Genomic DNA, 27,711 nt, shown 5'->3' with positions numbered 1-27,711 from the left:
TCCTCTGAAGCAGCAGAAAAATTTAATTATTACCACCCTGTGTATTTGCTCATTTGAGTCTTCAGAAGCAGTTCTTCCATATTCTGTTGAAAAAAAGATAAATGGAATAACATATTAATGAGTGGCAGTCAATTGCACTAATCTAAGAAACATGATTAGGTATGATCAACATGGTTTCAACTGTTCAAGATGGACATTAGTACCAGTTCTGTGCACTTGTTAACAAATGGAACACACCTGTGTCGAATGAGCACACATTTTCAGCTCTACAAGAAATAACTGTCATTTTTATTCAACTTTTTTTTTCTGCACTCTTACTGCTCATGTGATCTACCAAACAAAAACTTGCAATCTACCAGTCGATCGCAATCGACGTGTTGCCTACCCCTGAGTTAGAGAGCAGAGTAGACTAAGGTTATAAGAATGTGCAAGAGCTATCTGAGAGGCTTGATGAGACCAAGGAAAAGGTAGCCATTGGATCAAAAGTGCTGGAGGACTTTTAAGTAAAACTTGAAATGATATCAATATGACGATGCATGTATAAAAGGTGATGATGAAATGGGTCGGAGTCAACAGATGATAAATGACATGAAGTGAAATATTGCTAATAGTACACACGAGATCGTACAATGGAAGGATGAATTTTCAGATACATTACAGATACTCAAGGAAATGTTAGTAGAACTAGAAGCCAAGAATTAAAAACTACAGAGAAGCACGATTCAAGAATATTATGTAAAAACAAAAAATAAACCATTCACAGTTAATTTTGTAAATTTATAAAGATGTCATATTACAACCTTAATAAGCTCTGGCCCCAGGCCAGAAGTAGAAATTTAACAGTAGTTTAGAAGAGAAAGTAAAATCCAGCATCTCAGACTTGAAGCCGAATTGTCTCTAAAGTTGGCTTCTTATAAGACTGCTACTCACCATGTAGAGGAGACATTGAGTTGCAGAGGGGAACAACAAAATGACTGCTATACATTTGAGCTTTTGGCCAAAAGGGCTTCTATTAAAGTAGAAAACACACACACACACACACACACACACACACACACACACACACACACACACACGTATGCGACCGCTGTCTCCAGCCAAAAACAGTGGTCAAGAGTGAATATGTGTGTGCGTGAGAGAGAGAGAGAGAGAGAGAGAGAGAGAGAGATAAGGGGGGAGAGAGGGAGGGGAAAGAAGGAGGGAGAGGGAGGTAGAGGGGGAGGGAGAGGGGGGGAGGGAGAGAGGGGGGAGGGAGAGAGGGGGGAGGGAGAGAGGGGGGAGGGAGAGAGGGGGAGGGAGAGAGGGGGGAGGGAGAGAGGGGAGGGAGAGAGGGGGAGGGGGAGAGGGGGAGAGGGGGAGAGAGGGAGAGGGGGAGAGGGGGAGAGGGGGAGGGGGAGGGGGAGAGGGGGAGGGAGAGGGGGAGAGGGGGAGGGAGAGTGGGGAGGGAGAGGGGGGAGGGAGAGGGGGGAGGGGGAGGGAGAGGGAGAGGGGGAGGGGGAGGGAGAGGGGGGAGGGAGAGGGGAGAGGGGGAGGGAGAGGGGGGGAGGGAGAGTGTTCTGCTTTAGAAGAAGGCTTTCTGGCTAGGAGTTCAAATGTCTAGCTGTCTTTTTGTTGTGCCCTCTCTGCGACACAGTGTCTCCACCACATGCTTATTAGCAATCTACCTACCCCTTTCATAACAGTGTCAGCATTCCATCATGGACTTTCCATAATTGGATTTATTTTGAGAAAAGAAAATGGGACTTTGATAAAAAATTATTGCATACTAAAAGATGCCACGGCTAACTACAGTGAAGTATTCGAATACACACTACTAGAGAGTTAACTTAATATTATGAAGTATAGACAGGGGCTTTATTTTGAGACCAGGAAACATCTTTCTAGTGTTCAAACACAGAGATGAAGAGCATTTAATCAATTACAAGTGAAGTCATGCGCAGATTAACTATGAATCATATTTGTGCTGAGTCACCTGGAAGAGAAAGCAGGCAAATAGGGTATTACAATAGGACCAAACTACAGCAGACCATCAAGCAGAAGCCAGAGCCCAAAACCATAATGAGGCCACAGCCAGACAGCAGGTGCTGTCACTGAACTTCATGCCTGTGTTATCATACCACAAGCATTGAAATCAGGCAACAAGCCATGGACATTGGCTGCAGCCGGCCATGGCCCATTCATGTTTAGTACCCCTCAGCAGCAATAAGACTTCGACGACACTGTTCCGAAAGTCAATGCCCTGGGACCAGCCTTCGAGAAGCCACTCCAGCTTGACTGACTTCTGTGATGTTGATACATGCTACTAATTGCACTAGACTCCAGCCACTGACCTGGTCCAAAACTTGAGCCGCAAACACAATCCTTGTCTTTGCTGGAAACTCTGCCACCATTGTGTCACGAAAGAGGTACCTCTGGCTGCCTGCGAACCTGGGGAGCCAACACCGTACCAGATGCTGCTCTTCAACATCGGTCCAAATGCACTTGAATGACTATATTAACTGGACGGAATAATTAAAGACTACCCACCATTGAGGCCGAGGTCGCTAATGCATGCCCATGCGGTGGCACTCGACCTGGAGGTAAGCCGGTTCGAATCCTGGTGATGGAAGAAATCTTTACTGCCAGTATTTGGTTGCCAGGAGGAGAGGTGGTGGCATAAAGTTTCCGATCGCCAGACTTTGCGCCAATGTCCTGATTTAAATACCAAAGCTCTCCTTAGTGTCTCTTGAAGTGAAGCCATGTGACACTGTTATGGTAATCTGTCCATCAGATGGGGACAATAAGCTAAGTGGCCCCCATGGTGCTCTTCGAGAGGAGAGTCTATACACACATACACACACACACACACACACACACACACACACACACACACTAGTCACCTACGCTTAAGAGATATACATTTGCACACAGACCTCATACTCCATGAAGGAAAGAAGTCTGCGGGTGTTAAGGATAGGGAAAGCCTTTCCAATTAGGCGGCTGAACCAGCCATTCAGGATCTCCCAGTCATTCATGCAATATGACTTTACTTTACTTTAATTAAAGACTTGTTTAAGTTCATGGAAGAATGACGCTGAATGATTCAATAGAGGACTGTGTGTGTATGTCCACTGCTGGTCTGTCTGTCACTTACCCACATACCACAACTGACACTCAAACCCTCTACGGACGTTAGCGTGCCCATAGGAACATTTGAACCCATCCTGACAAGCAAGAACTGTTCATGTTTCGCTCTGGTTCCTCCGCAGCTATCTTTGGTCCACTACAGTATGTTACAGATGGATCACTTTGTTTGAAAAGGATTTTTTATAGATCATTATAGTTCAGCATTTCAGACTGGTAAGATCTGTTAAAACTACCAACTGATAAATCGAAGTGTCTAGTTTTCATGAAAGTATTTTCTCTCAAGCAGTTTGTAGTACATTCAGATCACAAAGATAAAAAGGAAAAACCAGTAATGATGTCCACAGCATGATTGTACCTTACCAAAATGTTAAAAATTCTACAAGTTTCTGTTACTGTGATAGGGAAGATCGAACGTAAGACATCAAGCTAAATGTAGATAGATACAATACATTATTTCCCAAAAATCCAGGTGAGGAAGAGAGGGGGGGGGGGAGGGGGGGCAGCAAATAACCAAAAAAGCTAATCATTCAAAAGGCTGCAAGTCAAACTTATGAAATTAAGTCACAATAAGAGATAGATAACTAGGCATTAATAAAACCTGAATACAATTTCTATCAAATAACTTTTTTTTCAAAATAAACCTTTTGAAAGAAGGTGAACTTTGTAAATAAAAGAAGATTAAAGAAGATCAGTCAATAAACAACAGAGGCACCAAGTCATCAACAGGCACAGAACAGAATGAAACCTATTTCATTCATGGCTGTAATTTTCAACAACTGTAGAATTATTTTTTCAAAATAAATTTTAGTCATTAGTTGCAAATAAATTTTATTACCTTTACCAGTTTCAAAAAATTAAATTGTCATCTACCCAAGCACTTGCTCAACAAAGATGGTAAGAATCGTATAAGTCAAGTTTTGCATAACATCTTAAAATAGAGAAACACACACCTCCTCCGCCATCCTCGCTTAACAAGGAAATTTTACATACAATTGACGGGGGTACAAAATGAAAAAATGGTTCAAATGGCTCTGAGCACTATGGGACTTAACATCGATGGTCATCAGTCCCCTAGAACTTAGAACTACTTAAACCTAACTAACCTAAGGACAGCACACAACACCCAGCCATCATGAGGCAGAGAAAATCCCTGACCCCGCCGGGAATCGATCCCGGGAACCCGGGCGTGGGAAGCGAGAACACTACCGCACGACCACGAGATGCGGGCTACAAAATGAAGCTTTTAAGAAGACTTTGAAATACACAAACAATCTCATCTAAACTCAAAAGATTTGTTAAATGATCAACTTGCATTACAAAATGGACACTATTTTGATAACATATCATCTCTTATAAAATGTGAAAATTAGCCCATACCTTTCATATATTGGAATTGTTGGTCATGTTTTTTCAAATTTATCATATATAATGTCTCTGCATGCCTTGGTTATATTTTTTATATATGCTTTTGTATATGTTCCTTGCTGGCAGCTCAACAGATACATAAATCTGACTCAGTTATTGTAGATTGTCAAATGCTGCTTAAAATAATCATACACAACATGAAAGGTTCTGAACATACCATGGCATTATTCTTCTCTGAAGAAAGTATTGAATGTCTGCTAAACTAAGTAAGTTCCTGTAATATACTTTTTATTCTTCGCATAAACGTATCGCTAAGGTCTAAAAACTTATAATATACCTAATATTGTTGGCTTCTGAAGATTAGAAAGTAATCTATCGAGACAGGCGAAGATAATAAAATTCATTTGCAACTGATGACTGAAATTTATCTAGCTATCAGAGTAAGTTCTCTGTTGAGCTAGAGTGTATAAAACACAAACACCTATGATCCTACGTTGTGGACAGTTGGACTATTGTGAGGTGGGGTGGGGTGGGGTGGAGGGGTGGTGGGTGGGGTGGAGGGGTGGGGTGAGGTGGGGTGGGGTGGGGTGGGGATTGAGTCCAACAGGGTTGGTAGAGGGGGAGACAGAGGCAGGAGGCAGGGAGAGGGGTTGGGAACAGGTAGTTAGTGGCTTGGAAGGAAGCTCCAGGTTAGCTGGCTAGAATCCAGGAGGGAGGGATGGTACTTGCATGGGCTAGACATTTGATGTATGGGTTTGGGAGCCAGTGATATGTGGCACACGATGAAGGTGAGTGGGAGGTGGACTGAGATGAGATGATAAGACAGAAGAGATGGAAACTGCTGGATGCAGGTGTAAGAAGAGTGGATTAGCAGAGATAGAGGTCAGAAGAGTTGGTGGAGCAAATAATGTGTTGCAAGGATAATTCTCATCTGCGTAAATCAGAAAAGCTGTTGCTGGAAGAGCCAGATGGCCTGGGTTGTGAAGCAGCCACAGAACTCCAGCGTGTTTGTTCAGCTGCATGTTGTGGCACTGGGTGGTCAACTTCGTTCTTGGCTACAGCTGGGCGGTGGCCATTCATTCTGGTTGACAGCTAGTTGGTTGTCATGCCAACATAAAAAGCTGTACAGTGACCGTAGCAGAGTTGGTATGTGAAATCAGTAAAAAATCATTCTCATACAGCCTGGCCACTTGTGAATGGCATATCTGAAGTAATGAGAATTTCCTTACCCAGTATGCTGAACGTCTCATGAGTAACCCAAATCTAGTCCACAAACTGATTTCCCAAGCCATATCCTCTCACATCCCTAATGTGCCCAACAATCCCAACAATCAGCTAGAAAGGTGTGCCCCCTCGTCACCCAGTATCTTCCTGTAATGGAACAACTGAACCACATCCTTCACCAGGGCTTTGATTACCTGTCACCACATCTGGAAATCTTATCAGTCTTCTGATTGGTTTGATGCAGCCTGCCACGAGTTATTCTTCTGTGCAAACCTTTTCATCCCAGTGTAGCAATTACAACCAACACCATCAATTATTTTCTGGATGTATTCTAATCTCTGTCTTCCTCTTACAGTTATTACAGGGTGCATACACGGACAAGGAAAAAAAATCCCAGATTTGCAGGTTAAAAATACACTTTCTCCCGGGTGAAAACACACTTTCTCCGTGTTAAGTGGCAGTATACTTTCCCTGCAAAACATATCAATCCTTTGAATGGTTATGGGTTTATACATGGCCGTTGAATTTCCTGGCACAATAGAAAACGAACCTCAGAGAAAAAGACACGTTTTGGAAATATCTTTGATGTGCAGCAATATGTATGCTGCGTATTTTCATATTACGAAAGTATACATTGGAATTACACCAAACACCGCATGTTACTTTCCAAATCATTGAAATTGAGATTGTGATGTGCTTTTGTAAGCCAGTCATAGCTCATGTCACGTGATCTCGCCAGCCGATGGCAGCAGATATTCAGACCATAGGACACATGATGTAGTCAGCCAACAGCAACGTCACTGTTAAGTAGCACGAACACACAAACAGGTAAAGTTAATAGTTTAAATTAATATACATAGTGTTGCTACAAGAAAAGCAAAGCGTTCACATATAATATTGGTCTCTAAGGTTAATAAGCTACAAGAGAAGCTAAGCTTTCGCATATAATGTTGATCTTTTTTGCGCGTGTTACACTTTAAGATATATCACACAAATGTGCCAGTAAAATTTTTAACAATGACATAAATGTCTGATCTTCAGGGTTCGAAATTCTTCTAAATGGCTTGTCATCAAAGAGTTGATTTTTAAATGAGAGTCAAATGATATGTAATTTAAGGAATTCATGGTACATTCTCGCACATAGTTCAACTTACGTAAAAGGATATTTACTTTGAAAGAAACGCTTTTCAAACCACCATTCGCAATATTTTCCCGTGACCTGTTAGAAATATCTTCGTTTCAGCAGTAGCCAGAGAGCGCAGATAACAGGCGACACCGTGCTTGCACAGCTACCATGACATAGGAAGCCCATATGTGTAAAACATTGAAAGATCATACATTATGTCATAAAAGAAACAAGACATCAGAGGATACTCCAAGAGCACTGGAATTTCGTGAACCATACTAAAATGTGCACATTTAAAATGCATACTTAAAGTGCACATTCGTATATCCAAGTTCTCAGTGAAGTAGATTTCGACCTGATATTAAGTTTTTCAGTGTGGTTTTTGGGACGCAAATTTTCTTGGAGCACCAGTGCTGTATTTATTTCATGTTTGGTTCTTTATTATGGCATAATGGCATACGTGCTTGAAAGACGAAAACGTGCACATGAAATGCAGCGAACAATTGAAACTAACCAGTACTGTGGAATTAAACATTTCGTTTCAAATACATTGACTGCCTCTGCTGAAAAGGTTAATAAAAGTCGAATTTCTTTAGCAAACAGACAAAAATAACTTCATCGTACTGCAAGGTGATTAATGCTTGACTGTCAGAAAGGCGGAAATAAAATAAAATCTGAAACTAATAACATATTTTAGCCCTCCGTAATTATGTGAATGCATTTTAAATCACTTGATAGCACCTGGGCACAGATATCCATTTTGTTTTCATTTGACGTGAGAGTAACGAAGACGAAACAGCAAAATCACTAAATGTAAACACGGGTCACTATAACTCAGACTGCTCTGTGCATCAGCCCCGGATCTACGATATTTGCTAACCGGGTCAATACTAAAAAAAAATCGAATTTGCAAAAATATGTTCATCTTGTAGCGCATGTCTTTTGGAAAGTCTGAAACATAAAACAAATGTGTTCCAGGAAATGTAAGACATGTTATTTGGTCATAAGTGTGCCAAAGTGCAGTGCCACGCCTCTTCAGACAGCATTCTTCTATCGCACGTCACTTTATTTTGCTCTGTGGAATTGAAACATGTATACTTTGTAACGGATGCCATCAAACTATATTCAGGACAGTGGAAATTGAAATTTCCTGTGGTGCTTCTCCTGCTCCCAGTCAGCTGGTTTGACAGCCTGCCTCTCTTGTAAAAAAAAAACTCGCAATTAATAGCGAATGGGATTACCTGTAATCGGGGGAACAAGAACTCTTCAGAAAATTTGCACTCTTTATTGCCTGTTAGCTAATAACTTGCTGTTTTGTGTGACATAAAATTAAATATAGGATACGTAAAACCAATCAAGACAAGAGACAAGCAAGAAAGTACACATTTCTACAATCCTGAGCTCCTAGCATTTTTTTTTCTCTCTACTCTTGCCACAGCTTTACATGGCATGCTTTCCTTTCTGCGAAAGAATCTATTATCTCACCAAAGTTCGTGAAATGTTTTGCTACATGAAAAATCGAAATGTTATCTAATACTGAAACACCCGTTGATACAAATAATACGCAAGACTGGTGTGGTTTCTCGATCTGATTACGTCTATTTTGTCACTGTCTGCAAGATAAAACAAAATAGGCATTTCTAATATTGCAACAATTTTGTAACACACATCAAATAAACGAGACTGTTTTGGCACAAATGGTCATTTTTATAACACGACAAAATATAATTCACGAAGTACCAATATCAAATGCCTATTTGGCCTACTACAAGCAAAAAGCTTTATGTTAGGAACTAGTTATACATTTCATTCATACGCACCAGTTTCTCAAGCACGAGATCAAAAAGTAGTATTATGAAATTTTTATATAAATTTGGAATCGTCTTATGCTTCCATAATTTGAGTGATGTCCCCATTTCTTCTCCTTCTTTGCTCTAACAAACAGTCTTGTCATCACCAGTTCTGTAGCTATTCCTGCCATTGTCAAAATTTGTTCGCCGATTAACTTCACTAACCCGGCCAGAATCACAGGTTTAGTTATCTCGCGATTATTCTCCGGTCAGGCATTGTTACATGTTCATACAACACGTTTTCCGCGTTACTTCCAAAACAGAACTTAAGTGGCTGCTAGCCAGGGACTGTACAACTGGTCCTTACTAGTGTAGCGATGTGGCCAAAATGTTTCTGTCAAAATTTCATTTCCTTAGATACACCGAGAAGATAATACATAATCTTCCTCACTTATTATTCCTGTTAGTCGTTTATTTCCATCCTCATAGTCTGAATCTATGGATTTCCCTAGTAATTATAACAACGCTGATCATTCGCAAACGCAATCAACCACATAATCAGACAGCGATTGTTATTCACCCGTTCGGCTTTACTCCCTCAACTCGTATAGCCTTGTCCCCTTTTGTCTGTTGAAAGTTTATTTTCAGATGCGACGAGGATCCTCCTGACAGAGACATCACGTACACTATGCACGCATTCAAAAATCAACTTATGATTCATTCAGAAATCAACTTAAAATGTGTTCAAAAATGTTCAAAAACGAACAGGGATACATTTCAAAATGATATCAATAATCGATAGACCAACGTGCACTGGATGCTAAGCGCTTTGTGAAACAAGATTTTTCCCTCAAGAATATGAATTTGGAGCCCCCTTTTCCCGGTAGCATCTAGCTGCTTGCTACAACTGCTTGCACAGCCAACAGCCACATTTCTGTAGCCAGATGCGGGAGAATCTACTGCTCAAACATGACTCAACTGCGCATGTGCATGAGCCCGCTCGTAACTGCTAAAACAAATCTAATGTAAACAACTGTGACTTCATGCTCATCAGAGGCAATTTGTTGTTATGAAGCATTGTATAGTCTTCATGAGGCTTTTGACACATTTTGCTGTTGGCACACGCTTGCATGAGTACTGTGTGTCGTTGTTGTATATGGCACATTTCCTTTGCAATTTAAGTTATTTTCGTTTTTTTTTTTCTCTCTCGTTTATGTTTTATCGTTGAAGTGTTGTTCTGCAGTAGCGGGATACAGTAATAGCCTTTGTTAGAGTATCGGTTCTTACCAGTCAAAATTACAAAAATTTAACTGAAAACTAAAACACTGAAAAATTACCAGATTTCTAAAAAATTCCCGGGTTTCCCGGTTTTGTCCCGGATGAAAAAATTTCCAAGTTTTTCCCAGATCTGCCTGTTGTCCCGAGTCGTATACACCCTGTATTACTCTCCACAGCACACTCTAGCACCATGATAGTTATTACCAGAAGTTGTAAAAGGTGTCTTGTCATCCTGACCCTTCTTGCCAGTGTTTTCTATCTGTTCCTTTCCTTGCCAAATCTGCGGAGATCCTCCTCATTAATTTCCTTAGCAGTCCACATAATTTTCAACATTGTTCGGTAGCACCACTTCTCAAAGGCTTTGATTCTCTTCCATTCTGGTTTTCCCAAAGTGCATGTTTCACTACCATATAATGCTGTGCTCCAAATTTACTTTCTCAGAAACATCTTCCTCAAACTTCCTCAAATTGGGAGCTGTGTGTGATACTAGCAGATTTCTCTTGGCCAGGAAAGCCTTTCTTACTAGAACTAGACTGCTTTTTGTGTCCTCCTTGCTCCGTCTATCATGGGATATTTTGCTGCCTAGGGTTATTTTACTGACCAGGTGGCAGGATTGCTTAACTTCATCTACTTCGTGATTCCCAGTTCCGATGTTAAGTTTCTCGCTATTCTCATTTCTGCTAGTTCTCTCTTTACTTTCATCTTTCTTCAATTTTCTATCAGTCCATATTCTGTACTCAATAGACTGTTCATTCTGTTCAACACATCCTGTAACTACTCTTCACTTTCACTGAGGATAGCAATGTCCCCCTCTCGAATCTTTCTTGTATTTCCGTCATTGATTCTCGATGTGTAGATTGAACAGGAGGAATAAAGGATTGCATCCCTATCTTACACCCTTTTTAATATGAAGGTTATTCAGAAAGTAAGGGACGATCAGGCGCGAAATGGAAACCACAGTGGAAATCCGATGAAATTTTGCACATGTGTGTTGGGCAGTGTGTCTAGTATGCCCGTCAATCGTGTTATGTTGTTCTTTTTAGTTCTGAGCACACAGGGAACACATAAAGATACCTAGAACAATAGTATCTCCTGCCAAGTACAAGGGCCTGGTTGAAATTTTGCCTGAAGCTATGCAGCCAACATTACATAACTGTTGTGCGTTTTTTTCTTCAAGACAATTCTCAGCCGGATTCTGCAGGAGCAATGAAGATGCTCCAGCATCGTTTTCAATTGGAAATGTTTGATTACCCACAATACAGCCCGTAATTGGCTCCCTCTGAGTTTCATCTCTGCTCACATGAACCGCTGGCTATGAAGACAACATTTTGGCACAGACAACGAGCTGTAGGCCAGCGTAGAGAATTGGTGCGAAGCGCTGGTGGCTGCCTTCTATAACGAGGGTATTGGAAATTTGGTACAGAGCTATGACAAACATCTAAGTCGGATCGGCGACTATGGAGATAAGTAGGTGGATGTTGTAGCTTAAGTGTTGCAAATAAAACAGTTTTGATTTTCACTGTGGTTTCCATTTCACGACCTATCGTTCCTTACTTTCTGAATAGTCCTCGTATGAGCACTTTGTTCTTGGTCTTCCAGTCTCATTGTTGCTGTTGGTTCTTGGACATATTGTGTACTACCGGTCTTTCCTTAGAGCTTACCCTCATTTTTCTAAGAATTTTGCACATCTTGCACCATTCTACATTCTCAATGCTTTTTCGAGGTTGACATATCCTATCAATGTGTCTTGATTTTTCTACAGTCTCACTTCCATCATCAACCACAATGTCAGAACTGCCTCTCTGGTGTCTTTTATCTTTCCTAAAGACAAAATGATCATCACATTTAGGATGCTAACTTTTATTTTCCATTCTTCTGTACATTATTCTTGCCAGCAATTTGGATGCATGAGCTGTTTACCTGATTGTACATTAATTCTCACACTCGCTGGCTCTTGCTGTCTTCATAATTGTGTGGATGATGTTTTTGTGAAAGTCTGATGGTATATCGCCAGCCTCATTCAGTCTACACACCAATATAAATAGTCATTTTGTTGCCACTTCCCCAATGATTTTAGGAATTTTGATGGAATGTTATCTATCTCTTCCACCTTATTTGATCTTAAGTTGTCCAAAGCTATTTTTAATTCTGATTTTAACACTGGATCACGTAGACTTCTATTCCTCCTACTGTAATCTTATCAGACAACTTTTCCACCTCATAGAGGCCTTCAATGTACTCTTTGCATGTATCCACTCTCTCCTCTGCATTTAACAGTGGAAATCCCATTGCACTCTTAATGTTACTGCTCCTGCTTTTCATTTCACTAAAGGCCATTTTCACTTTTCTATTTGCTGAGTCCATTCTTCCAACAATCATTTCTCTTTCGATTTCTTCAAATTTTTCATGCAGCCATTTTGCCTTGGCCCCCTGTATTTCCTATTTATTTTTATTCCTAAATGACATGAATTTCTGTACTCCTAAATTCCCCTGAACATTTTCATACTTTCTTCTTTTGTCAATCAACTGAAATATTTCTTCTGTTATACATGGTTTCTTCGCAGTTACCTTCAATGTACCTATGGTTTTCTTTCCAGTTTCTGTGATTGCCCTTTTCAGATAAGCCCATTCCTCTTAAGCTGAACTGCCTACAGAGCCATTCGTTATCACAGTACCTACAGCCTCAGAGAACTTTAAGTGTGTCTCTGCATTCCTTAGTACTTGTGTATCACATTTTCTTGGCACTGATTCTTTCTGACTGGTCTCTTAAACTTCATCCTACTCTTCATCATGACTAAAATTTGATTTGAGTCTATCTGCTCCTGGGTAAACCTTATAGTCCAAAATCTGATTTGGGAATCTCTGCTTGACCATGATGTAATGTAAATGAATTATTCCCATACCTCCTAGTCTTTTGCAAGTATACCTCGTCCTCTTGTGAGTTTTGAAAAAGAGTATTCACTGTTACTAACTAATATTTACTGCCGAACTCAATTAGTCTTTCTCCTATCTTGTTCCAACTACCAAGCCCATATTCTCTCGTAACCTTTTCTTCTACTCCCTTCCCTAAAATCACATTCCAATTCTCCATCTTCCTTTACATACTAAATTACCCATTCAATATCCTTATATAATTTCTCAACCTCTTCATCCTCTGCTTGAAACATCAGCATGTTATTTGAACAATTGTTGTCAGAATTGGTTTGCTGCCGATTCTGGTGAGAACAACCCTATCACCGAACTATTCACTGTAACTCACTCTCTGCCCTACCTTCCCATTCATAATGAATCTTACTCCCATTATACCATTTTCTGTTGCTGTTGATATTACCCCTTACTCTTCTGACCAGAAGTTCTTGTCTTCTTTCCATTTCTCTTCAATGACCCCCTCTTCATCTAGACTGAGCCTTAGCATTTCCTTTTTAAGATTTCCTAGCTTCCCTACCATGTTCAAATTTCTGCTATTCCACACCCCAACTCATAGAACATTACCCTTTTTTTGGTTACTAAATCTTTTTCTCATAGTCACCTCCCCCCCTTGGTAGTCCTTCCCAGTGATCTGAATGGGGGACTAGTCCAGAATCTTTTGCCAATGGAGAAATCATCATGACACTTATTTATTACAGATCACATGTCCTGTGGATACACATTATGTATCTTTAAAGCAGTGGTTTCCATTGTCTTCTGAATCCTCATGCTGTTGATCATTATCGATTCTTCCACCTTTCAGGGGCAGTTTCCCACACCAAGAGCAAGAGAGTGCCCTGAACATCTGTCCACTCCTCCGCCACCTTTGACAAGGCCACTGGTCATCACTACTAGTAATTTTTATTCAAAATTTAAGCAGTGATGAGGTTCGAACCCAAGACTGAGGACATTTTGACATTAGTCAAAGACGCTACCTCTGGGTCATGGGTGCAAATTCATCCTTCCTACGCCTCTTAAAGTGAAATTCTGTTGCACACCCAACCTAATCCACCTCCTGGTCCCTCTACATGCAACTCCCATTACCAACTCCTTGCCAAAAGGATCATATTCCTCTAGAAGACCCAGGTGCAAAACCTGACCAAATCACCCACCCAGCACTTCCTACTCCAGCAATGTCATAGGCTTATCCTATCCCATCAGAGGTAGGGCCATCTGTGAAGCAATCATGACATGTAACAACTCTGCTGTAATCACTACACAGCTTTTTATGTCCTCAACCAACTGTCCAGCAGAATAAATGGCTATTACCCAACTGTGGCCAAGAACAAAGTTGACAACCCAATGGCACAACCAGCAAGTGAGCACATGCTCTGATTCAATGGCTGTTTCACAACTTGTGACATCTGGACCCTTCCCTCCACCACCAGCTGTCTTGAGCTACACAGATGGGAGTTATCCTTGTAACACATTCTTTGCTCCCTTAAATCTCCTTTCCTTAATCTCCACTAACCCACTATCTCTACACCTTCCTCACCCGACAGTTTCCCCTCCATCTATCCTGTCGTTCCCCTCCCAATCCACATCGCACTTCACCTTCACTGAGTGGAGTGCCAGTGACTTAATGCCTCTGCTATATGGTGAGTCGTCTCCTTTAGTCCTAAATTATTCACAATCTACTAGAAATTTTCTTAAAATTAAAGTTTCAATTTAGTAAGTACAAGTAACATCAGTGGCATACAGCTGTGCATTATGGCATTTATGACCTCCCAATGAGTATCATTCTTTTCGCAAATCAGTTTTCTATGGCACAGCCACGGAGGTCTGAAGAGGAGGCTGTGCAGTAACACACTACCTCACATTATCTCAGACATGTTCTACGGGATTTATATTGTATGTTTGCTTAAGGTTTAACATCCTGTCATCAATGACGATATTGGAAACCCAGTACAAGCTCAGATATGATGACGGTTGGGGATGAAATTGACCACGGCCTTTTGAAAGGAATCGTCTTTTTATTTGCTGGGATTTATTTAGAAAAATGTGGAAAATCAAAAGTAGGTGGCCAGACAAGGATTTGAACCCACCTGCTTCTGAAGGTAAGTTGAGTTCTTTATCCACTGCATACTGAACTGGGAGATAAAACTGGCCAATGGATGTACTGAATTATTTCCTGCTCAGATTATTTGGCAATGAAATAAATTCTGTGAGGCAGACTGTCCAATTTTAGAGTGAAAGGAATACACCATCTATTGCACAACCATTACATGAATAAGCTCTAGGATATCATGTCAACAGACCTACACAGTCGAAGTTTACACAGAAAGTCGTAGTGGTATGTTCTGACAATTAACTGAGTAAATGAAGTCCTCCTAAGCCCAGATTATGGTTGGTTGGTTGGTTTGTTTAAAAGAGGGCAAAGTGACCAAACTGCTAGGTCATCGGTCCCTTGTTCCAAATAAAACAGTGTCACAAGGGTGAGAATAAAACAGTTCAGATAGAAGGGATCGAATGCGAACTGTAATCGTAAGACCTGACCTGGGCCGCCGATGCGGGAGATGAACCACCGTGGGTGGGGAAAGGAGACGGTGATTCGGATGTGCAGGAGAACTACGAAAGTGTGCTACGTAACTGGCCAGCAATTGTGCATGCCTGACCTGCAATGGAGGGACTACAGCCTCCATCAGGACGCTTGTCACCGGAGTCGTCCTAAAAGCTCCCGTCGCTAGTTGACCACCACAGTGGTGCACTGGATCGAGTAAACGCAACGCTGAGGGCACCACCAAACCATAAACCAGACTCCCATACTCAAGGCGGGATTGAGCAAGGGCTCTGTAGAGCTGAGGCAGCGTAGAGCGATCTGCACTCCAGTTGGTGTTGCTCAGGCAGCGGAGGGCACTGAGATGCTGCTAGCACTTCCACTTAAGCTGACAAAGGTGAGGAAGCCAAATCAATCGGGCATCGAAAACCAGTCCTAAAAATCAATATGTTTCCACTACAGTGAGGGGATCATCAGTAAGGTAAAGTTCTGGTTCCAGATGAATGGTACGACACTGACAAAAGTGCATAGCACACGACTTTACAGCCGAAAACTGGAAGCAGTGGGTGTGAGCCCAGGACTGCACCTTGTGGATGGCTCCCTGGAGCTGCTGCTCAGCAACACCAGTACTATTGGAGCAGTACGAAAGGCAGAAGTCGTCTGCATACAGAGAGGGTAAGACGGACAACCCTACAGCTGCTGCTAGACCATTAATGGCCACTAAAAATAGAGATACACTCAATACAGAGCCCTGCGGGACCCCATTCTCCTGGCTACAGGGGGAACTATGGGAGGCACCAACTTGGAAATGGGAAGTAGGAAGCGACAGGAAATTCTGGATAAAAATCAGGAGCAGGTCTCTGAGACCCCACTCGTATAATGTGGCAAAGATATGATGTCACCAGGAGGTGTCATACACTTTTTGTCAGTAAAAAAAGACAGCAGCAAGGTGTTGGCAACTGGAAAAGGCTGTTCAGATGGCAAACTCGAGGGACACAAGATTATCAGTGGTAGAGCGACCCAGGTGGAAACCGCTCTGGCATGGAGCCAGTAGGCCACGTGACTCCAGGACCCAACCCAACCGCTGATACACCATACGTTCCAGAAGCTTACAAAGAACGTTGGTGAGGCTGATGTGCCGATAGCTATCCACATCAAGCGGGTTTTTGCTGGCTTTGAGCACTGGCATGATGGTGTTCTCCCGCCAGTGGGATGGAAGGGCGCCATCGCACCAAATCCGGTTGAAGATCACGAGAAGATGTCACTTGTAGTCAGACGAGAGATGTTTAATCACCTGACTGCGGATCCGATCTGGCCCAGGAGCTGTGTCAGGGCAATGTGCAATGGCACTGAGGAGCTCACACACTGTCAATGGGGCGTTATAGGGTTCACTGTGGTGTTTGAGAGTGGGAAAGGCTGGGGGATAATTCTCCGAGGCAGAAGCACGAGCATAGTGCTCAGCAAAGTGCTTGACAATCGTGTTTGCATCAGTATATAACTTGCTATTAATGTTAACACTGGGAACACCTGTTGGGGGTCTGGTACCAAAAAACTCATTTGATCTTTGCCCAGACTTAGGAAGGTGACGTATGGCACCCAATGATCGAGACGTATCTCTCCCAACATTTCCATTTCCGTCGTCTGATAAACGGGCGAACATGGGCATGGAGCCATTTAAAGGCTATGAGGTGCTCCAGGGAAGGGTGCCACTGTAGAGCTTGCTGATGCTCCTTCATTGCTTCACTGACTTCCGGCAATCACCAACGGACTGTCTTTTGCTGGGGCCACCCTAAAGAATGAGGGATCACATTTTCCGTGGCAGAGACGATCGTTGTAGTTACCAGCTCAACCACTACATCGATGTTACTGTGTGGGGGAGATACATCAGTGACAGCAGAGGTGAAGGATTCCCAGTCTGCCTTGCTTAAAGCCCATGTGGGCACGCATTTGTGGGCCTGACGCCAGGGCAGTGACAGGAAGATGGGGAAGTGGTCACTACCACACAGGTCGTCATGTGCTCTCCAGTGGACAGATGGGAGAAGGCCAGGACTGCAAACTGAGAGATCAATGGCCGAATATGTGCCATGTGCCACACTGAAATTTGTGGGGCACCTGTACTTAAGAGGCAGAGGTCGAGTTGTGATAGTACATTTTCGGCATCTCTGCCTTGGCCAGTATGCACGGTGCCACCCCAAAAGGAGTTATGAGTGTTAAAATCTCCCAAAAGTAGGAAAAGTTTAGGGAGTTTATCAATAAGTGCAGCCAATGCATTCAGGGCTACTGCACCATCTGGAGGAAGATATACGTTGCAGACAGTTATTTCCTTATCCTGACGGCCACAGCTTCAAGAGGGGTTTGAGGGGCACAAGTTCACTGCATACTGAGTTAAGGACATCGACACAAACTCCACCTGACACACTATTATAGTCACTATGGTTCTTGTAATGTCCCCTATAGCTGTTGAGGGCAGGGGTCTGCATTTCCAGGAACCAGGTTTCCTGAAAGGCAATGCTGTAGCTCAGCCAGATGGTAGAAAAAACTGCCACAATTCCACTGGAGGATGACATTATCGTGATGCTGGGAAAGCATGAAGTGTGCAAGGACGCAAGTTATAACTCAGGGCCACCTGCTGCCACTGATTGAGTTTCGTAGCCATTTCTATGGTGGATGAGGCATCAGTGAGATCCAGGTCTGCAAGGAATGCCAAGATCTCCACCGCATCCTCAGATGCAGGACTGATAAGGAGTGGTGGTGTTGGGGCCACCAGAGGCTCCTGTTTGTTAGCAGACTACTTCTTAGTTTGCTTGCTCTCTCGCTTCTCTTTGGAGGCTTGCTGGGAAGATTTCTCCGAAGCAGCTTCAGGCACAGAGGAAGACGGTGAAACTGTTCGTCCAGCGAGTGACCGCCGTGGCATTAATGGAGACCTTGGGAGAGAGGGCCCCAAGGGACCCCTTCCACATGAGAGGAGTTGGAGGAGGCTGTTGCTTCTCCGGGGGGGGGGATGTCCCCTGCGTTTGGGGGGGGGGGGGGCCTTGGTCCCGAAGTAGGCCCTTTTGGAGCAACAGAGGAAGATTTGCCCCCTACCACCAAGGGGACGGGTGTATTCCAGTGGCCCGGAGGGCCCACTGCTCGTGGCACAGAGTGAGGAACCACTGGCACTTGCGGGACGACAATGGTGAGGTAGCTGCAGCATATCTCGACGTCAACCAAATGGGGTGTAATCTTTCAAATTTTTGTTTAGCCTATGTGTAGGCCAAGTGATCCAGGGTCTTGTACTCCATTACTTTCTGCTCCTTTTGGAGTACTGGGCAGTCTGGCGAGCAGGGGGGAGGTGCTCTACACAGCAGACACAAGCGGGAGGTGGCGCACATAGAGTATCTGGGTGCAGTGGACATCTGCAGTCTCAACATTTGGCGCTAGAAGTGCAGCGGGAAGACGTGCCTGAACTTCCAGCACTTAAAGGACTGCATAGGGGGAGGGATGTATGGTTTAATGCCACAGTGGTAAACCATCACCTTAACCTTTTCTAGAAATGAATCACCCTCAAAGGCCAAGATGAAGGCACCGGTAGCAACCCTGCTGTCTTTGGGTCCCCTGTAAATGCGACAGATGAAATGAACACCCCGCCATTCCAAATTTGCATGGAGCTCGACGTCAGACTGCACGAGGAGATCACGATGGAAAATGATCCCATGGACCATGTTGAGGCTTTTATGGGGAATGACGGAAACAGGAATATTACCCAGCTTGTCAAAGGCAAGTAACACTCGGGATTGGACTGAGGATGCTGTCTGAATCAAGACTGGGCTGTTTCACATCTTGGACAGTGCTGCATGTTCTCCAAACTTATCTTCAAGGTGGTGTTCAATGAAAAACTGAGGCTTTGTAGGTAGAAAGGAGTCACCATCAGTTCTGCTACAGACTAAAAACCGAAACGAATATGGCACTCTCTGTTCTGCAGCCCTACATTCCTCCAATGGTGCAGTGAGGGAGGGAAACGATTTAGGGTCATACCTGTCGGTATTGTATTCGCTCTTGCCCTTCTTAGAGACTGCTGGTGCCATACAGTCACCACCACGAGATGACGTAGTCCGCTTCATTGCGGGTTATCTGACCTGATGCCACCCACTCCGATCAGGGGTTCTCCCCACGGGCGCCACCCAGCCACAGCAAAGGCCAACTGGCATGATGGCTGTTGCCGGGAGTCCTGATGCCCCAGGAAGACAGGCATCTACTACTTGGCATATGTGGGGCACCAGCAGTGCGATCCCTGTGTTGCCAGGGGGGCTACCACCAAATGGGTACATGATGGCCCCATCACAAGGGACTGGCTATCGAGCTGGATATTGGGTGCAAAGAAATCCAATATTGTCATGGGGGTGAAAGAGGACAGGAGACAACAGAAGAAGATGACATACCCCGGAAAGTGTCCTCTCCCAAATAGCTGTATCACAGGTGGAGATGCAAAGCCATGACAAGAGATTCAGGAGTTCAAATCTAAGGGCACTATGGATAACTCATGCACCATGTAAGGCATCCTTCCCCATATGGTCCATACTTCTGTAGAATTTTGAAATGGGCAGGTCAAACCATAGAATGGGACCTGAACTAATAGGGCCGAAAAGTGAGAGACTCCTTTTAGTCACCTCTTACGACAGGCAGGAATACCTTGGGCCTATTCTAAACTCCGGACCTGAAGGGGGGCCCAGATTATGATTCCACCACAGGGGTTAAAGCAGTGTAAACCAAATACATTAATTTTCCACCTAGTTTGCCTGTGTACAATGTTTTGTGGAAGTTGTACATTTCCTCCATACAGTCTTCATGAACTGTGTGTGTGTATTCTTATACCTGCTCTGACTATAATGGAGACGATTCCTGTAACAGCGTATACATAGGCTATTATTGCCTCAATAACTGTAGCACTACCATTTTTTGAATTTGCTAATGAGTTGGTACAGATACAGGAGATGACTTTAGGAAATTGTTAATTCCAAGTATAGTTCTTCCATCAAATTACAGCCACTGGTATTTAATTATTTCCTTGATTAAATTTATGGCATTGTGTAAGCAATTACGTAAGGGGGCATCTTTGAAAAATACACTGCACTGCCCTCTCTTGTATCTGACATGGTTTGCAGGCCTTACAGTAGAACTGGGCCCCTCTTGAGCAAGGCATTCCTCTCAAGGGAAGTAACTTCATCATCCATGATTTCAGATAAATTGGATGTTTTATTCCAGAGAAAGAGCTTCATAACTTGAGCAAATCAATAACATGGTCTACCTCTGGCCCTTGTGCAAGCCATTATCCAGCCAGGCACTGATGACAGAGTTGATGGATGCCCTGCTGAGGGATATTTTGCCACATTCTGTCAATTTGTGTTTTAGATCATCAAAATCTCATGCTGGTTGAAGGGCTCTGCTCATAGTGCTCCAAAAGGTCTCAATTGAGGGAAAATCTGGCAACCTTCTGGCACAGAGAAGGCATGCATTACCTCTCCATTAAGGGCAACAAAACAGGGCATAGAATACTGTTAATGTATTGCTGTGCTGTAAGGGTGCCATAGATGACAACCAAAGAGGTCCTGTTGTGAAATGAAATGGCACCTGACCATCATCCCAGGTTGTCAAGCTGTATGTCAGGTGACAGTCAAGTTTGTATCCCACCACTGTCCACAGCATCTCCATACACATCTTCACTTGTCATATTTGCTCAGTTCCAAGTGGGACTTATCACTGAAGACAATTCTACTCCAGTTAATGTTATAACAGGCCAACAGGCCAAAAACATATCTGCAGATGTCCTGGACAGTGGTGAGATACCAACCTTTCTGTCGTCCACCCAACAGACCAACAACTGGGAGTGGTGGTCTGGGATGCCGTTTCTATTCATATCAGGACTGCTTTGGTTGTCTTCTGCGGCACTTTTAGCAACAATATTCTAGCCTCTATTTTGTTGTCCTTCCAAGTAAGCCATCCTGGGCTTACATTTCAGCAAGATAATGCCCACCCGCATAAGGATAGAGTTTCTACCACTTTTCTTTGTGCTTGCAAATCCTATCTTGACTAGCAATGTCGCCATGTCTCTCTGTAAATGAGAACATTTGGCGTGTTACAGCCAGGGTCCTCGAACCACGTCAGAATGTTGATGATGTAACACGCCAATTGGGCAGAATATGGCACAAAATCCCTTAGTAGGGCATCCAACAACTCTGTCAATTGATGGCATGCCGAATAACTGCTTAAAAAAGGACCAAAGTGCACCAGTGCATTACTGACTTACTCAATTAGTGAAGCTTTCTCTCTTGAACAAATCATCTACGTCAAGTCAATAATTTCAAAGACAACTGCGCTTTCTGAGAAAAGCTAACACTCATAAAATCATGATTCATCTTATTTCTACCAAATGTATGCTGGTACATTTTCTTTATTAACTGTTCTATGCATCTAGAAGCCAAGTCTAGCAACTGCCAGCATTTTGATGTCTGTGTGCATCTGACTGTTGATTTTCCTCATCTCTTCCTGACGCTTCTCTCTGGGTGCTAGAAAGGTTCTTCTTCTCCTTCTTCTCTTTTGAGTAGGCTTACTGGTTGTTGTGTCTTCACAAAAGCCACCTTTAGCTTGGCCTTCCTATATTTCTCTTTTCTACAGATATATAGTCTGTTACATGACTTACTATTCTTTCTGTCCCCATTATTTCAATATACTTTCTCTTTTTCTATCCTATCATTCATGAATAATGTATTTAATACTTTCCTTATTTCAGAATTCTTCATTTGACCTCTTGGAGTATGCCCTTTTACTTTCCTTAAAAATTTCATTTCAGCTACTCACATATCGAAGTGAGACCTGGATAGTAACTAGGAAAGACCAAAGAAGGATATAGTCATCTGGAAAACTTCCCTAATTAATCTTTGATTATTTTCACCCATTCTTTTCTTCTGATTGGAGAGATAATAGAATCTCTTAACACAAGAGGGTAGCACACAATGTTTGTGTCTACTACTATTAAGTAAAATTTTTCTGAAGGATGCTTCTAAATCTGTTACTGATGATAACAACATTGTATTATCTACTATATACATTGATAAGCCAAAACATAATGACCACTGCCCACCACAATGTTGGATGCCACCTGATGGATTTGTGGGCACATGACAGGGTAACATTGGATGCTGTCTGATGGGTTGTCGGCACGTGGGGTAACAAAAGTAAGGGGAGGAGACATGGGCGGGGGCTCACCATAGTGAAATCCACTGAGATAAGTGACTTTGGCAAAAGACAGATTATCATTACGCATAGCTGTGAATGAGTATCTCAAAAATGGTGAAGCTGGTTGAGTGCTGACGTGCTACTATTGTGACCATCTTCGGAAAGAGGTAGAAGGACAGTGAAACTACCACTAGGCACTAAATGGTTTGACATTCATGACTTGACAGAACAGGGGATTCAGAGGCCTGTCTGCTCTGTAAAGGATACATGGTGATCTGTGGCATCTCTGCCAAAAGACCACAATACTGTTTCATGCATCAGTGTTTCAAAGCACATTGTATATTGTACATTGCAGAACATGAAGATTCGCAGCAGACTGCACCTACATGTTCACATGTTGACCCAACAACATCATCAGTTATGATTGCACTGGCCACAGGACCATCAGGATTCGACCAATGATGAATGGAAACATGTCGGCTCTTCGAGTGAATCACATTTTTGCTACATTAGATCGATGGTTGTCTCCACAAATGCAATCATCGGGGTGAATAGCGGCTCGAAACATGCATTGCACCACAGACTCGGGCTGGTGGGAGCACTATTATGTTATGGGAGACAGTCACACACTTGCATGGGACCTGTGGTAGTAACTGAAGACACGCTGATAGTTACAAAGCACCTGCATTCCTTCATGCTTGATGTCTTCCCTAACGGCAATGTCATCTTTCAGCAGTATAACTGCCCGTGTCTTGGAGCCAGAACTGTGCTACAGTGGTTTGAGGAGCACCATTGTGAACTCAGACTAATGTCTTGGCAACCAAATTCGCCTGATAGAAATTCTATAGAACTCATTCGGTTTGCTATCGGGCGTTATCCCTGATACACAAAATCAGTGCTGTATTTTGTTCCAAAGACGGACAAACAAGCTATTAAGTAGGTGGTCATAATGTTTCGGGTCATCAGTGTAAAGGCAAGTCAATGTTCAACACTGTTACCAAACATTTCAGAAAGTTGTTGGCAAATTTACTTCTAATTTTTACATGATACTCTAACAAACATTCTGACAGACATAGGCTACATATTTTTTTTAAAATCTATATGGTCTATAAATATATACTAGATAAAGTGGAAACATAGTTAGTAAAAATCTCGAAAAGTTGAGACCAACTTATTTAAAAATTTTACATGACACTCTAATAAATGTTTGGATGGACATAGGCTACACTGTTTTGAAATGTTATACTGATTTTCTGTTGAAAACAACTACATGCTGTGCTGTGAAAATGTGCAGTTCAGTTTTCTTTCTCGCAGTCAGTTTTAGCTACTACAGCAGGGCAATTAAAACATTATACGTATTGCTTCTCCTGCACATATTCTTTCTCCTTGTACAAAATATGCGCAGTTTTGTTTTCTTTCTTGTAGTCAGTTTTAGCTACTATAGCATAGCATTTAAAACATTAAACGAATTGCTTCTCCCGCACATATTCTTTCTCCTGGTATAAAATAATTCGATAGATAATAAATCTATTCATCAAGAGCAGCAGGAGCAAATACATATAAAAGTTAAGGAAATGTGTAAGCTTTCAGAGTCAGTGGCTCCTTTTTCTGGCAGGAGGGTTGCGAGAATCGACATGTTGTAATGCCTGTAAATTGGTGTCAGTATAATATACTTAGCTTTCCATTTTTATTAACTGTTGCAGAATTTTTGGTCAGTAATCTGTCTTGCTTATTATCCCATATTCCACCTAGCTCTCAGGTTTTTAAATGTTTTCCAGTGCAGTCCCCAACAATTCATAAATCCGGTAAGCCTCCCCTGACCCGGGGTTTTGGGCAACTTTTCTATAACTCTCCCCATTTCCTAAACCTTGCCAGTTCTTTTCCTTCATTTCCATCCTTTCCACTTCAGTCAGAAGAAGAGACCACTGGCTCCTAAAACTTGCACACATCCTTAACTTTTGTACATGTTTGCTCTTGCCACCACCAGGTGAGTAGATGACCAAGTATATTGCAATTTCCAAAATTAATTATTTTCATTGATATACTTTCTCCGAGTACAAGATTTTAAACAAAAATGTATTCACAACTATGTGCTGTTTTGCTTTCTTCCTCACAGATGATTTTAACAGGAAATGGGAATGTTGTACACTCCTGGAAATTGAAATAAGAACACCGTGAATTCATTGTCCCAGGAAGGGGAAACTTTATTGACACATTCCTGGGGTCAGATACATCACATGATCACACTGACAGAACCACAGGCACATAGACACAGGCAACAGAGCATGCACAATGTCGGCACTAGTACAGTGTATATCCACCTTTCGCAGCAATGCAGGCTGCTATTCTCCCATGGAGACGATCGTAGAGATGCTGGATGTAGTCCTGTGGAACGGCTTTACATGCCATTTCCACCTGGCGCCTCAGTTGGACCAGCGTTCGTGCTGGACGTGCAGACCGCGTGAGACGACGCTTCATCCAGTCCCAAACATGCTCAATGGGGGACAGATCCGGAGATCTTGCTGGCCAGGGTAGTTGACTTACACCTTCTAGAGCACGTTGGGTGGCACGGGATACATGCGGACGTGCATTGTCCTGTTGGAACAGCAAGTTTCCTTGCCGGTCTAGGAATGGTAGAACGATGGGTTCGATGACGGTTTGGATGTACCGTGCACTATTCAGTGTCCCCTCGACGATCACCAGTGGTGTACGGCCAGTGTAGGAGATCGCTCCCCACACCATGATGCCGGGTGTTGGCCCTGTGTGCCTCGGTCGTATGCAGTCCTGATTGTGGCGCTCACCTGCACGGCGCCAAACACGCATACGACCATCATTGGCACCAAGGCAGAAGCGACTCTCATCGCTGAAGACGACACGTCTCCATTCGTCCCTCCATTCACGCCTGTCGCGACACCACTGGAGGCGGGCTGCACGATGTTGGGGCGTGAGCGGAAGACGGCCTAACGGTGTGCGGGACCGTAGCCCAGCTTCATGGAGACGGTTGCGAATGGTCCTCGCCGATACCCCAGGAGCAACAGTGTCCCTAATTTGCTGGGAAGTGGCGGTGCGGTCCCCTACGGCACTGCGTAGGATCCTACGGTCTTGGCATGCATCCGTGCGTCGCTGCGGTCCGGTCCCAGGTCGAAGGGCACGTGCACCTTCCGCCGACCACTGGCGACAACATCGATGTACTGTGGAGACCTCACGCCCCACGTGTTGAGCAATTAGGCGGTACGTCCACCCGGCCTCCCGCATGCCCACTATACGCCCTCGCTCAAAGTCCGTCAACTGCACGTACGGTTCACGTCCACGCTGTCGCGGCATGCTACCAGTGTTAAAGACTGCGATGGAGCTCCGTATGCCACGGCAAACTGGCTGACACTGACGGCGGCGGTGCACAAATGCTGCGCAGCTAGCGCCATTCGACGGCCAACACCGCGGTTCCTGGTGTGTCCGCTGTGCCGTGCGTGTGATCATTGCTTGTACAGCCCTCTCGCAGTGTCCGGAGCAAGTATGGTGGGTCTGACACACCGGTGTCAATGTGTTCTTTTTTCCATTTCCAGGAGTGTATTTTCGGCTTATCGGCTTATGAATACTTGCAATACTACTACAGAATCTGAATCATATGAAAATTTATAATACTTCCTACTTGTAGAATCAAAACTATGAGAAATACTGTAATTGAAGCTACTATCCTCACAGAACCAGTACCAGGACAAGTCTCTCACACCCAGTATACCAATGATCCCTACTGATTTATTAACTCATTTCACAATTGAGGTTTTTCTCGCAATAACAATAAACACAAGGCTCAAGGTGATAGAGATAGGGAAGAGGAGATGGGCATGGGGTGGTGGAAGAAAAGGACATAGAGTGGGGGAAGGAGGAGGAGACAGAGGAGGAGGAGGAAGAGATGGAGAACGAGAGAGGGGTGAGGAGGAGGACAAAGAGGGGGAAGGAAAGAGGGGAGGGACCAAAGAGGAGGGGAAATGTGGAGATGGACAAGGGGATGGGGGGAGGGGGGGGGGAGAACAAGATTATGACATATATCCAGTGCTCATACATATTTAGCAACTGCAAAGCATTAATGGGTTGCTAGTTAAAACATATTTACAGAAACAAAATCATCTTTTAAATAAACAGCTAAAATAAAACTTTTATTCTGAATGCTTATGTAATGACAACATTAATCCAAATTAATAAAGTATGGTGGCTTACTTCTATGTTCATTCCATCTGTCTTTAGTATCAGCTTCTGTGTGTCTGGAGCAACAAACGTAAATGCCCGTTTGATATTTGGAACTTCCCACACAACAGCCTTTGGGGCCTCTGTTTTCAAAATGTTTGATAAATTAACTCTCTTGATACTTAATGGAATCTGAAAATTATCAGACAGGAGTCAAAACCACTATAGAGGTAACTACTAGTGTCAATTACTTGAAGAAATATAGCAAAGAGCCTAATTCAATCCACAGACATGGAGCTTTATCCCCATTAACATGGCTAAGTTAATAATAGTATCAAAGCTAAGTATCACATAATACGTTCGAAAAAGTTTTAAGATGAATGGCCTTCACCTTTCATGATAATCATACTCTTACAACTGACCAAACCAATACAAAACTTCACAAATACCACAAATTATACCATTACAATTAATCATCAGAAATGGAAATGTCATTGTACCATGTTCAAACGCGCATTTAATATCAATTTGTATAAAAGGTAAGACAATGATTACAAAAAGGGTAATCACAATTTTAAATTTTCAAAACTCAAAATACAAAACAAATGGAGTCCAAGGAAACAAAATAATGGAATGTATTTTTACATTATCTATTTTCAAGCACAGAATATGTTTGGTAGTTTCACACTAAACAACAGCCTCTGAATTTTACAATATCTACATCTAAAGCCATATTATGTAAAACACTGTGATGTGCATGGTAGGGGGCACTTCCCATGGTACCATGTTTCATGGCTTCTTCTTGTCCCATTTGTTTATTGAGAGTGGGAAGAATGACTGCTTAAACACTCCTGTGCTTACTGTAGATGAGTCTCATTGTCTTCACAGTTCCTGCTAGAGTGACCTGAGAGACAGGTGACATTATCTTCAACTGCCTGTCA

The 27,711-nt window shown here is 43.0% G+C and overlaps 1 protein-coding gene across 2 annotated transcripts in view; it reads right to left on the bottom strand.

The window, feature by feature from the left end:
• Positions 1-27,711, bottom strand: part of LOC126248542 (DNA-directed RNA polymerase I subunit RPA1) — a 346,647-nt gene that overhangs the window by 28,753 nt on the left and 290,183 nt on the right. For both annotated transcript variants that reach the window (XM_049949615.1, XM_049949606.1), the window contains exon 29: positions 26,804-26,962. In XM_049949615.1, coding sequence (XP_049805572.1) covers positions 26,804-26,962 — 159 coding nt within the window. The remainder of the gene's footprint in view (positions 1-26,803; positions 26,963-27,711) is intronic.

This window comes from Schistocerca nitens, chromosome 1 (assembly GCF_023898315.1).
Source record: "Schistocerca nitens isolate TAMUIC-IGC-003100 chromosome 1, iqSchNite1.1, whole genome shotgun sequence".
NCBI lineage: Eukaryota > Metazoa > Arthropoda > Insecta > Orthoptera > Acrididae > Schistocerca > Schistocerca nitens.
Note: the sequence above shows the minus strand (reverse complement) of the source record. Positions and strands in the feature narration are given on the sequence as shown.